This window comes from Coregonus clupeaformis, chromosome 24 (assembly GCF_020615455.1).
Source record: "Coregonus clupeaformis isolate EN_2021a chromosome 24, ASM2061545v1, whole genome shotgun sequence".
Taxonomy (NCBI): Eukaryota; Metazoa; Chordata; class Actinopteri; order Salmoniformes; family Salmonidae; genus Coregonus; species Coregonus clupeaformis.
In genome coordinates, this window is record NC_059215.1 from 907,876 (window position 1) to 922,259 (window position 14,384).

Sequence of the window (14,384 nt, forward strand, 5' to 3'; positions counted from 1 at the left end):
CTAAAGCAGCGAGAAGCAGCGTGTCTCAATCCAAATTCACCCTGCCCTGTACCTAACCCGGCGGGGGGAGATGGTAAGTGTTTTTCTGCTTTTGTTTCGTTGTTTTGCCCCTCCCCCCCAAGACAAACTATGAAATTGATACAGTGTCACAATAAAATTCTGGGAGGAAAAAGAAAAGGGGAAAGAAAGTTGGTAAGATTACCAAGTAATTTATAGAAAAACGAAAGTTAGTGGCTTTGTCCCAAATGGCACCCTATTCCCTATATAGTGCACTACTTTTGAGCAGAGCTCTATGGGCCCTGGTCAAAAGTAATGCACTGTGTAGGGAATAGGGTGCCATTTGGGACGTAGACAATTTTTACTCTGAAAGGCTTCTAAAGATGCAGTCTCCCTTTCTAACACCTGTGGCCCCCATGGTTCCCTAAATCACAATAACCACCTACCAACCCCACACACACCACAAAACCACAAGGCCTCACTGGATAGGCTACACTTTCCATTTATATTAACAACACAGAATCAGTTTGATTTGCCTTCACCCAGTTTCATTGCTTTTAGAGACAGATGGACGAAACACTGAGCACTGTCTTAACTTTAGCCCCTTTCACATCACACCGAGGCTCCAGGGTGAAGTTTCCCCTAGATACAGATCTAGGATCAGCTTCCCCCAATCCTAACCTTAACCATTAGTGGGGAAAATGCAAAACTACCCATAGACGCTCATCTTGGGTCAACTTCACCCTACTCCCCACACCCAGTCCACAGATGACCCTCTAAAAGCTGGACAAATACGGGACAATGAGAGGGGAACAAGGCCAGTCAGGCTCTGAAGCGGACGTGTCAATGCTCGCTCTCCCAGTGTGGTCCAAGCTAACACAGCCTGGACAGCTTGACGTGAGGCTGAACGTCACAGCTAGACTCGACTCCCTCCTCTCAGTCAGTCCCAAAGTCCACACACACATGTGAAATAACACACACATACATACAGTACATACACACACACACATTGAAGAGTGTTTATCTTGCCCAGTTCTGTTTTAGAAGTCAGTCCATGGAAAGATCACATTCGTAAGCACCACGTGGCCCTTCTGTGGGCCCCTGTACTAAATGTTTACTGAAACTTTAATCTCGCCCCCTCACTACCATGCTATCAGGGCCATTCATCAAATTACCCCCTGCCCCTCACCTGTGACAACCCCCCCTCACCTTTGACCTCTGTCCCTTGCCCAATGGGAGTCTCTGCACCTTTACCCGCTGCTCTCTTTCAGAAGGTGTCAGTCTCTCTCCTAGAACTGTGCTGCTGTGTGTTACAGATCCCTCAGCCTCTCGCTCTGCTCCGAGAGGTTAAGGTTACTAGTAACGGAGGTAAATCTTCAACACCTATGTCTCTCAATCTCTTTCTCTTTTTCTCCCTCTCTTTTTTTATACACTGAGTGCAGAAAACATTAGGAACACCTTCCTAAGATTGAGTTGCACCCCCCTTTGCCCTCAGAACAGCCTCAAATCGTCGGGGCATGGACTACAAGGTGTCAAGCGTTCCACAGGGATGCTGGCCGATGTTGACTCCAATGCTTCCTTAAGTTGTGTCAAGTTGGCTGGATGTCCTTTGGGCGGTGGACCATTCTTGATACACACGAGAAACTGTTGAGCGTGAAAAACCCAGCAGCGTTGCAGTTCTTGACACACTCAAACCGGTGCGCCTGGCACCTACTACCATACCCTGTTCAAAGGCACTTAAATATTTTGTCTTGCCCATTCTTTGAATGGCAGACACACAATCCATGTCTCAATGGTCTCAAGGCTTAAAAGTCCTTCTTTAACCTGTCTTCGCCCCTTCATCTACACTGATTTGAAGTGGATTTAACAGGTGACATCAATAAGGGATAATAGCTTTTACCTGGATTCACCTGATCAGTCTGTCATGGAAAGAGCAGGTGTTCCTAATGTTTTTTGCACTCTGTGTATATCCATCCTACTGTCTTTCGATTCTGTTTTTCATTGAACATGTTTTATTTTTGTCCATTGATTTGTGCTAAAGAGAATGGTTGGTGTATGACAATACAAACTGACCACTGGTGTTATCTATGATCTTCCTTTTATTTCAGGTGATGGGAAAAAAAGGAAGAAACCCGCACACTGCTCTTGATAGTATCACTATCAAGAGCAGTGTGCGGGTTTCTTCCTTTTTTTCACATCTTATGCACCTGCAAAAAAGATAGCTCAGATGTGCGAGTGCCTTTTGAATTTTGACTTCAGGTGATGGGAAAATGTGTAAACAGACTTAACAAAATAGTTATTTGTTTATAAATGTCTGTTAATATCCAAGCTAGCATAATGTTAATGCACTATTAACTGTTCATAGTAAAACAAATTCACAGGGGGGTATATACTCACTGTTTTCATAATCTTTGTGGATCTATTTACATTGTTTTGTGCTTGTCAGCTAGGCCTATCTCATGGCTGACTTTCTTCAAGCTATAGTTAGGTGTCATTTTCCAGTCACAACACACATGCACACACTTTTCAAAGGGTTATTTATCTTAAGAATGTGGACTTGAACGTCCTTCCCTATGCTTGGCTGCCTCTCTCTTGAGTTGACCTTAATACTCCTCTCCCATTTGTTAACATTATCAAGCCCTCTTAAAGGGCCTTAGCTGCCCCACTAAAGAGAATGTGCCCAGCCATTTCCTTTCCTTGTCTTCTATCCCCTTGATCACTGATCTAAGAGGACTTTAAAGGTGAAAGCAAAATGTCAGAGCCCTATCCAGTCCTATCACCCTTCATTGCTTGTGAAAATCAAGGGAAGAAGATCAAGAAAGGAAGCTGTTTAGTTTTATTGGGATGTGCTGTAGTAAAGTAAAGCTTCCATTTCTACCCCACAAATGATCCATCAGTCTATCCTTTCTAGCCTAGTCAGCAGTAACGAAGGCCACTACGGTAAAGTCAAGACAGGGTGTTCTGGTTAGTTAGGCACTCTCACGTGTCCCTGCTGCATTCAATGATGGTGATAAAACCATGTGTTCTGCTGGCAGAAACCATACTTGGGGGTGTTGAAGAGTTACTAATGTAACAGGGATGATTGGTTTAAAGAGGATGTATCCTAGGCTATAACCACCTCGCTCTGTCAGTTGTGGGACCATTTATTTTATGCTTGAGAGAGAAAGTAATAGCCTCTCGACCTGGTGGACATTTTGTCTAAGCAGTCCAGTTCGGACCAGACCATTCGTCATTCAGTATGGGGATAGGCCCACATTAAATTGAGTTGTGTCAACGTGTGGAATTCCCACCTAGTTGTGGCAGTGGAGCTGTACCACAGCGCGACTGCTGACCAGTGCTCCGTCAAAGTTGTCATAAGATCGTCTGGGTGACGTTTGAGTGAGATTGAGTTTGGTACTGATAGGTGGTTGGGAAGTAGGTTATATTTTGGGTTAATGGGGGAGGTGTATAACAGTGTCATCAGGGTCAGAAGCAGCCAAAGCCATTGGGGTTCAATGTCACAGGTCACAGCTGTGAGGAGGATGTGATATCACATAGTGTGTGTCCCAAATTACACCCTATTCCATATATAGTGCACTACTTCAGACAAGAGCACATAGGGAATAGGGTGCCATTTGGGATACAACCATTGTGAAATCAAATGGGTCTGTGGGCAGAAAGGGTGGCCTACCCGACCTCGGGCCATTCCATTTCATAGACCATAAAAGATAGCAGATACAATCCTTTTCAAAAGCCTTTTTGAAATGCCAAGTGGAACCACTTATGATGACAGACAGTATTTCCTGTGTGTGTATATAAAGACTTCAAATCAAACTTCATAGGGAAAGGCCTGGATTCAATTCAGTGGTTATTACGTTGACCGTAGCTTTTATCTTCCATCAACTCATCTGGATTGATTTATGACTTCAAAACTAAAGCAAAAAAAAAGGTTAAGATTGAATCCAGCCTGCCATAGTCAAGATATTGTACAGGGGTGAGTTTCCTGAAAGTTTCGTAGCACTAAAATCATTTTTTAATCCAATGTAGGCTAGTTCAAAACTGCAGCACTGCCATCAATGTCTGTTTCTACAGCGTCTAAACCGTTGAATTTGACTTGCTTCTATTTCAGTGCTTTTATTTGAATGGACATTGTTAAATCAGCAATTTTTCTGCCCTGAATGCTCTCTATCTATGCAGTTGCTCACTACCTGTTTCAGGGTCTATTGACTTGTCACTGTATCTGAATGTACTGTGAGTGCAACTGGCGAGTTGTAGCGGCTCCTTTACTAATTGAAGAGATGCTGTGTTTCTCTGCGTTGTCCCTGCAGGTTAAGGCACCAGGCGCACAAGGAGCTGTATGCATACAAACAAGTAAGAGGCCCGTCGTCTACACACACGTGCGCTCACACATGTACCCACACACACACACACACACACACACACAAAATACTATGAACATAGTTTATTTTTCTCACAGTATGTCACTGTAGTCTATAAATCCTCTGTTGCTGAACATACACATTATATAATACACACCCATAATATACATACTGTAGAAGGCAGCAGAGTAAACAGAGAAAGATGGTGGTTTATTTTGGGCTAGTTTCAGTGGAAGTTTGGGGACTCACCCTTAATCAAATGTACGGCCAGTTTTAGCCAGCCTGCCAGGCCTGGTCAGCAGGACGGTTGTGACTAGAGGAGTACAGCAACGACTGGAAGTTACTTTTCCTGGCAGGTTAGGAGAGCATTTGAGCTAACCCTTTTCCTAACCTTAACCTAAGTCTCCTAACCTGCCACGTTAATTACCCTAACCTGCTGCATAAATTCTCCTAACCTGCTACGAAAAAGTAACTTCCGGTCGTAGCTGTACTCCCTCGTGTCAGAACACATTTCCAGATGCTGAGTGTGAAATAGCAGCAGAAAGCGTTGATTTTGTTGATACGTCTTTAATCCCTTTAAGTGAGTGGTGAGGGCTTGGGCCTGAGCCTTACAAGACCATAACTGCCTGTAACTGAACTGAACTCTACATCAGCATTCTTCTAATACAAAAAAAAAACGAGAATTGGATTCACTTCTGAATGTTTCCTTCAAGTGAGTAGAAGTGTGTTTATGTTGTCAGTTCTAATTGTATGCCTTTTTTATTTCCCCTCAGGTTATACAGAAGGAAAAGGTCAAAGAGCTAAATTTGCATGAGGTAAGCACTGTTCCATTGTCTTGTCTTCTATTGATACTGTATCTCATGGTTACATGGGCTTTGAGTTGATATTGTTTAGCATTGCACAAAGTGTTGAAACTTTCATTGGACAAGACAGGGACATTCTGTAATACGACTGACAAGCTTAGCACACTCTGTGCTGTACTTCCCTAATGTAACCTATTAGTAACATCAGTAACTGTGTTTGGGCGTTGTACTGAACTTTACTTCTCTCAAACGCAACATTTCAGACAGGAAACGCCAGTATTTGTTTTGTTTAACCATTATTTAGAAAAATATTTCAATACGTTAGGGTTTGCGTTAGGCTCTGCTCCTTCGAGGTATCTCACTGCCAGAGCGTGCATCATGTTAAAGCTGCAATATGTAACTTTTTGGGCGACCCCGACCAAATTCACATAGAAATATGAGTTATAGATCTGTCATTCTCATTGAAAGCAAGTCTAAGAAGCAGTATATATGTTCTATGTGCGCTATTTCTATGCGTCCCTTTAGTTTCGTTTTTGCGTCTTTTACTTTCGGTTTTGTACACCAGCTTCAAACAGCTGAAAATACAATATGTTTGGTTATGTAAAATCTATTTCAGTGGTTTTGATGGTACAATGATTCTCTACACTATACTTGCTTGTTTTGTCACATAAACTGAAATGAGGCAAACTATTTAAATTTTTGCAACTAGGAAATGGCGGAGCGATTTTTGCATAGTGCACCTTTTAAGATCATAATAATTACAGGCAGTGAGCAAGGTACTCTGTACCAATCCCCCTGCAGGACGGAAACACAGAACCAAACAGGTGGAGGCTGGGGTGGTGGGTGGGTACAAGAAAATGCAACCGCATACTATCGGGTAACCAACAGCGGTAGAGGCAGCAGAGAATGTGAGTAAAACTGATCAGCTTAAATATACCACAATATTAAGGTAGGAAGTGTTTGTAGAATATGATTGGTGCGACGTCAGCTAACGCATATACTCTGGTTTCCTGTCTGAACTGGCTGCGCTTGATAGACTGTAAAGTTGCCATTGGTCTGGTATTTACATTGATTGGTTTGTTGTTTACTGCTGTGTTACTGTATATGGGTCCCATGACATGCACTACCAGTCAAAAGTTTGGACACACCTACTCATTCAAATGTTTTCTTTATTTTTACTATTTTTTACATTGTAGAATAATAGTGAAGACATCAAAACTATGAAATAACACATGGAATCATTTAGTAACCAAAAAAGTGTTCAACAAATCAAATTCTATTTGAGATTTGAGATTCTTCAAATAGCCACCCTTTGCCTTGCAACCAGCTTCACCTGGAATGCTTTTCCAACAGTCTTGAAGGAGTTCCCACGTATGCTGAGCACTTGTTGGCTGCTTTTCCTTCACTCTGCGGTCCGACTCATCCCAAACCATCACAATTGGGTTGAGGTCGGGGGATTGTGGAGGCCAGGTCATCTGATGAAGCACTCAATCACTCTCCTTCTTGGTAAAATAGCCCTTACACAGCCTGGCCTACACAATCCCTGTTGAAAAACAAATGATAGTCCCACTAAGCGCAAACCAGATGGGATGGCGTATCGCTACAGAATGCTGTGGTAGCCATGCTGGTTAAGTGTGCCTTGAATTGGAAACTTCACCCTGGAGCTTCGGTGTGATGTGAAGGGGTCTAAAGTTAAGACAGTGCTCAGTGTTTCGTCCATCTGTCTCTAAAGGCAATGAAACTGTGTCAAGGCAAATCAAACTGATTCTGTGTTGTTAATATAAATGGAAAGTGTAGCCTATCCAGTGAGGCCTTGTGGTTTTGTGGTGTGTGTGGGGTTGGTAGGTGGTTATTTTGATTTATGGAACCATGGGGGCCACAGGTGTTAGAAAGGGAGAATGAGTAGGTATGTCCAAACTTTTGACTGGTACTGTACATTTAGGCTACTTATTGATTAAGAAACCTGTGATATTGATGAAGCAGATTTATCAATGTTGTCTGAAGCGAACTGGTTGTTCAATAGCCACAAGATCTTGAAAAATGGATTTGTATCTCAACTAGAATAACCTGGTTAAATAAAGGTTAAATAAAAAAATATATTAAATAAAATGTTGTTTAAATAGCGAGGGAACCCCGTAATGCAAAGGTGACCTGTCGAGACAGATTTAATTCAGCTGTCAGCAGACTGTCGTCATTCTCTCTCTCTCATGTTTAGGGTATCCATGTCAGAAGAGGAACATTGTGTGTGTGTGTGTGTGTGCGCACGTGTGTTTTTATGTGTTCATGTGTCCTGTCCTCTCTCATTATGCATGTCTGTACTGTCTCTGGAGCTTGTTACGGTCCATCTGTTGCGTCAGACAATGTGTTAGAATTCATGTCAGCCCAGCTGTTCAGCTAGCAGCGTTAGCCCCTTTTCCACAGATCCCCTTCACAGCCTCAGCCCTGGCCCCTGTTAAACTAGGCCCCAGTGGCCCTACTAGCCTCTTGCTAGCCCCCTGCTAGCCCCCGCTACTCCCTTTAGCATGTCCATGCTAATGAAAAGGCTAGCGCTGGCACCCGTGTGTAAGGAGCGAAGGTGCTACGTCGCTAACGCTAACCGACCGGCTCACCGGCAGGCCAGGAATTTCCCACAGTGCAGAGCTCTAGTTATGTAGGCATTATTGAGTCATTCTATGTTATTAAAAGTGGGAGAACGCTACAGTATGTGACATGTGAGTGCAGCGTGTGTGTGTTTGTGAGCATGTGTATGTGATTGTTGGACAAGTTGTTATGTATTGCTGAAAAATAATAACACTTGCCAACGTTGGCCGGGGGAATGACCCATTTTATTGGAAGGGCCCTGTCCAAAGGAAAATGTTTTGGAAAAAGTGTATAGATTGCGCCTCTTGCAGCTGTATACATCTAACCTCCATTTGACACAGAGCATGGCTACAACAGCTGTGAATAATACATTCATTGTATCCAGCTGAACATAACCCTTATAAATGCACACACACCACGGTACATCACGTCGTGTCCTTGGCTGTTTATGATGGACGGGGGTTGTATTGTGTGAGGAAGTGCATTAGCTCAATATTGTGGCAGTTCAGTATTAGTGTCCTTGATATTACTCAGCCAATGGGCATAACACCCTGTCAGACAGTGTTGCTGTGACGTTGCACTGTACAGCCGCAGCAATGTAATATTCAAAGAACATTGGGGGAATATTATAAGCCAATCGCTAACATTCAAAGAACAATAGGGGAACATTTTTAGGCCTAAACCTTGTGACAAAGTAGGCTATTCAAAATGTAGGACTACTGTATGTGAATGTTGTGCTGGTGAGTGTTGACATTAGCAAGCTTTGGCTTCAATAAGCTCTCAGCTCTGTTTGACTTGCCGTATGTTCCTTGCGTTCCCTCCCATAAGCAAACAGAGGCCTACTTTTGAATTAATCAGCCATTATCGTTTTGATAAGATAGGCCTAACTCTGGCACAGCGTCCCGAATGGCAACCTATTCCCTACATAGTGCACTACCTTTGGCCAGACCCTATGGGGACACAGACTAGGTCTATGTTCACAGCATGAATTGTCAGTAGCATGAATTAAATACCTTTATTTAGTGCGTGGTTTGGTAGGAGCAGCAATGCTCCTTGTTTGACAATAATTGCCTATTGATTAATTCTAAGTTAGGCTTTTTCAGTTTATGATCACACACACACAATACTTTTTTACAAGTGTCGTAATGGATGTCAGTGGTGACCAAGGGACTGTGGCCCTCAACAATAGTTTTGAATGAGCCCCTGGGGGTGATCCACTGTCCCCATTCAGGTACCCATTACGCCCCCTCACTGTCCCCATCAACTCAAAATCTCTTTGTCCCTGATTGCGTTTCATTCCAGAAAGATGTCACAGTTCGAGTCCAGTTAATTAAGGCCATTGGACAGATGTAGCCTAACTGATAGCTTCACTTTTGCCTAGTTTCCTTGCCATGTACTCCCGAGTGGCGCAGTGGTCTAAGGCAGTGCATCGCAGTGCTAGCTGTGCCACTAGAGATCCTGGTTCGAATCCAGGCTCTGTCATAGCCGGCCGTGACTGGGAGACACATGGGGCGGCGCACAATTGGCCCAGCGTCGTCCAGGGTAGGGGAGGGAATGGCCGGCAGGGATGTAGCTCAGTTGGTAAAGCATGGTGTTTGCAAGCCAGGGTTGTGGGTTCGATTCCCACGGGGGGCCAGTATGAAGGAAAAAAAAATGTATGCACTCACTAACTGTAAGTCACTCTGGATAAGAGCGTCTGCTAAATGACTAAAATGTAAAAATGTAATGCTGCTTTCTCTTCAGGATAGGGAGGAGGCGGCAACTGGTCATGTGAAATGAAACACAGCCCCTCACCTCTAGCTCAGTGCAGTTGTACTCAGTAGAAAAAACCCACTAGCCTCAGACTGGGTCTCTGGTGACCCCATTTCCTGCCCAATTTGGAGCTGCTTTCCTTAGCCTGCCTGGGGGTGCACACACACTGACCAGTACACATTCTGATACACACACACTCATGTACAATACCCACTTAACAAACTACTCATTAAGCCAAATGGTTTTAACAGGGTTTCTTATGTGGCTGTGTGGGATTGGAACTACGCAGAACGGTACAAGGAGAACTTGATTGTTTGGTGAATAGGAATTGTATCTCACAAACTGGTCTAGCCTGAACCAGCGCAAGAGAGACGTTTTTGCTGATCATGGGTCAGTTGAGCATTTTCTCCACTAATGGTTAAGTATAGGATTGGGGGAGGTGAAACTAGATCTGGACCTAGGGGAAACTTCAGACAGAACACAACCCAAGCAACCTTTAAGTGGAACGGTAATAATAGAGCCAGACTGAATAAATGAATTTGCCGTCATGAATTTTCATGAGGCCGTTGGCATTTGGAGCAGAGTGGTTGTTTTGCAATCAGACACAGGCTGTCTGGCTTTGTTTAAATGCTAGCTTTGTGGATAGTGTTCAGTGTTGTTGCGGGATGTTGCTCAGTTTTACGAGAGCAACAAGGCAAGTCTTATGTAAGCTGGGATTTGGACCAAGATGAGCAATGGGTGGCCAGTTGCAAGGGCCAGTATTCATAAAGCGTGCTGATCTAGGATCCGGTCCTCTCTAATCTCTCATGGACAGATCTATGTAAGCATAACTGGTACCGTACAATCTGTCGGGACTGAATGGGATGGGTAGGATAACGAGAAGCAGTAGTACCGGTTTTGGGGGTTTTCGTCACTGGTTATTTGGATAAATCACTTTTTCGCTGGTGTTAGCGTCTTTAGAATTTCGGAAGGGGAGGGGACTTGCGGCCCATAACTTACAAAGAGAGAGGGTTCTGCTCCTCGTTCTGGTTCTGCTCCTAGTTCTAGCATTTCTTGATCCCTTCTCTTCACATGTATGGACCCAGAACTTAATCGAGCAGCTGTCCAATTACGCAATATTTTAGTTCTGGGTTAGGGCCCCTCTGTCCATATATTCGTATTCACTTCACTATCATCTAAAAGGCTAACCTTTTTTTACCAATATGGGCTGAGCTGGAGTCAAAGTAAAGAGAAACGAAATAGACCAGTAAATATTATTACTGTTTAACTGCTTTATATCTTGTATCAAAAGCGACAACTTGTTTACAATGGGAGGTTTGAGGTTATTTTAATATAGCAGTTACATAGTATCAGATAAAGTTCGACATCGTGAGTGCTGAGTCTCTCGTGAGTGCTCTCTCCCTTTCCCCCGCTATCTCGCCCACCCCCATCTCCTTGAGTAGAGTGACTATCTTTACAGAAACCCCAAACCGCAAGCAATGCAGATGTAGAAGCACGGTGGCTAGGACAAACTCCCTAGGAAGAAACCTAGAGAGGAACCAGGCTCTGAGGGGTGGCCAGTCCTCTTCTGGCAGTGCCAGGTGGAGCTAGTACATGACTGTTAAGGCCAGATTGTTCTTCAAGATGTTCAAACATTCATAGATGACCAGCAGGGTCATTCAGAGGTTGAGACAGCAGGTGTGGGGGAGAGAGAGAGAGAGTCAAAAACAGCAGGTCCAGGACAAGGTAGCACGTCCGGTGAACAGGTCAGGGTTCCATAGCCGCAGGCAGAACAGTTGAAACTGGAGCAGCAGCACGACCAGGTGGACTGGGGACAGCCAGGAGTCATCAGGCCAGTTAGTCCTGAGGCATGGTCCTAGGGTTCAGATCCTCCGGGAGGGGAGGGAGAGAAGGAGAGATAACAATATGCTAACTTAAACTGTATGTAGGCTCCTTAGACTATTTTCAGTGCAGGTTGCTCTTGTAACCCTGGCTACACCCAAAGAGACTGCTTTCCAGAGTTGAGCACAGCAGCACATCAATTTATTCGAGTGATTGTAATACATGTTCATGCCCTCGTACACTCACACACTGTGAGACCTGGGTGTGTTCTGTACTGAGCTCAGGAGGAGGTAGTGCTGAGACGTGCAGTTTGGTCCATATCTCCCACACAACTGTCAGATTTAATGCACCGCTCATCTACATGATCTAACTCTCATTTGCATAGATACCACACAAACACACACACAGGAGGAGGTGGTGCTGAGACGTGCAGTTTTGGGCCATATCTCACACACATCCTAAATCATCACGCCTCTCCACTCCTCCCATGAGTGTAACACCATAGCTAAAGAGGGCACTGAAAAGAACGGACACCATTGATCTAGTGAATTTGAATGAGCCAGGGTTAGTGTTCAATGGATCTCAACATAGAGGATGGTGTCTTGTCTCTAACTACACCCTAGAGAGAAACCTTAGAGGGCTAAGTACCTCTTTTCATCCCCAGCCCCAAGCTAGTCTGCATTGAAAAGGGGGAGAGGGGGAGAAGTATGCCTTTTGTCCTTGAAGTGTAGCACTCCAATGTAGGTTCTGTCCCGACGTAATATTGAAGCCAAAATGGCCACAGACAGAAGGCTAGGCTCATAGAGTTGGATAGAGGACACGCTTGCCACAAAGCCTGTTTGCAAAGATGTCCAACTCTATGGCTAGGATACACAGCACTAGCAGTTCTTCTGTATTGAGGGAATGTTACACGCATTCTTGAATTTAGCCTAGTAATTTGCATAGAGATCACTGTGCAGTGTGTAGTGAGCCTCCTGGGCCGTCGTCCCAAGACAAGATGCCATGCGTTGTACTGATATGGATTGAAAGTACCTTTTAGATATAGTGATGCAGTGGTAATGTCCCGATTTCAATGTCTGGGTACAACATTACTAGCTTTGTCTGGTTAGAGCTGGAGTTACAATGGTGATTCTTCATGAACATTGTGGAGCCACTACTGGCAGTAATGTATACACACACACAACAGTGCTGATAGGTCAGTGAATGGGGAGTGTGTGTGTGTACAGCAGCACTGACAAGTTAGTGAGTAAATTAGCTCAATCCAGTCTGCCGGTCTCCATCCTGCCTCTGTCAGCAGCGTTGTCTTGTCACTAGCTTCTCCATTGTGTCCTCAGACAGACACACACACACACACTTCTTCTCCCAGCCCACACAGAGTCATATTGTGACAGTAGGGCTAATGCTTCATCACTGTCAGCCACAAACAGACTACCCCAGTCATTGTCAACACACACACCAACCACTGCCTCGCAGCACACTGTTCAATCGAACATGCACTGCAGTACAAACAGAGTGCGTCCCAAATGGCACCCTATTCCCTAATTAGTACACTACTTTTGACCAGGGTCCATGAGGCTCTAATCAAATGTAGTGCACTATATAGGGAATAGGGTAATGCATAGCCTAATTTCTCCTGAGGTGTCCTATAACAGAGCCGATTGGCTTTGGGCAACTAAGGTGGATGCTTACAGGTTTTCAGAATAAGGCCTGTGTGTGCACACTGCACATGCAGTAGTTGTTCTAAACAACGATCCCTGCATCAATACTGCTAATGCAGGATTGATTGAATCCAGCCCTCCACAAAAAGGGACTTTAAATACCCAGTCAAGTGTCCCTCTCTCTCCCTGAGTGGTGTTCTCTTGTCTTACTACACAGCTAGTATTTGCTTCAGCTTGGCCAAACTAGGCTATAAACTAGCTTTAATGGTCTTATTTAGGCCTATTTGTCTAGCTGCCTGGGCTGGAAGGTACGCAGGGAGGTACACACACGGTACACCGTACCCAGCTGGGCCAGACTGGTTTGGGCTGAGGAGACCCTTACTGGATCTAGTTTCAACTGGTTTTTAATGGCTTGTGTGAAGTTGAGGGCGCAATCGACATTATCGTTGTCGTGTCGTGTGTGTGTGTGTGTGTGTGTGTGTAGAGTATGTATGATGCTGGCAATTAGTAACTGTGCGTGCGACTGTGCGTGTGTCTCTGCGTGTGTATTGTGTGTAACTTCTGGATTTAGTCAGGAGGCTATGATGAATAGATCACGCCCCTGTGTGTGTGCATGTGTTACGTAAGTTGCATTTCTACAACACTCCAGATGCAGAGGCCTTTTCTGTTTCCACTCTCCACAATGCTCCCTCTGTAACATCACAGTTTAATTAAAACTTCTACTGTTTGAGGGAGAGGCTTCTGTCTCCAGCCCGAGGAGTCTTATCTCAAGGTGTGTCGCCACTCTTTCTAGGCCTGAGAAATCACATATTGAGGTCTGGCATGAGAAGTGGTATATCGAGGTGATTGCTTATATCGTCGACATTTCTCTGGGCTCTAGGGCCCATATTCATAAAGCATCTAGTAAGAGTGCTGATCTAGGATCAGGTCCCCCTTGCCCGTGTAGTCTTATTCATTATGATCTAAAAGGCAAAACTAACTGATCCTAGATCAGCACTCTCTGAGACGCTTCATGAATATGGGCCCAGAAGTGTACAAATCATATATCAAGGTGTGTTGACGCTCCCTCCTCTGGCTATGCCCAGACATGTTTTAGTTTGAGATACTGACGTCTGTCATCCTTGACGCGTTGCCGTAACAGTACATACAAAACCCACCATCTCGAAGCTACATTCCAGGAAAAGACTGGGTGTGCTTCCTCTATCTGTCATTTGTGAAATCTTTGTAGATTTGGTTAATGGTGTCATTGTCAAGTGTTGTAACTAAAAAAACAACACACAAGTCTTAAAATAGGCCTATGAGCGCTTCCCTTCAGTGGGTCAAGGCTATTCGGTCGGGTGATTGTAGGTCAGTTTTGAGTCAATGTTTGAGTTGCCATCTAGAGTCCAACCAATGAGTGATTATCTACCCACAGG

The 14,384-nt window shown here is 44.4% G+C and overlaps 1 protein-coding gene across 3 annotated transcripts in view; it reads left to right on the plus strand.

The window, feature by feature from the left end:
• The window catches only part of rnf24 (ring finger protein 24), a 51,882-nt gene that overhangs the window by 29,706 nt on the left and 7,792 nt on the right, over window positions 1-14,384 (plus strand). For all 3 annotated transcript variants that reach the window (XM_041843223.2, XM_041843222.2, XM_041843224.2), the window contains exons 3-4: window positions 4,305-4,347; window positions 5,129-5,170. In XM_041843223.2, coding sequence (XP_041699157.1) covers window positions 4,305-4,347; window positions 5,129-5,170 — 85 coding nt within the window. The remainder of the gene's footprint in view (window positions 1-4,304; window positions 4,348-5,128; window positions 5,171-14,384) is intronic.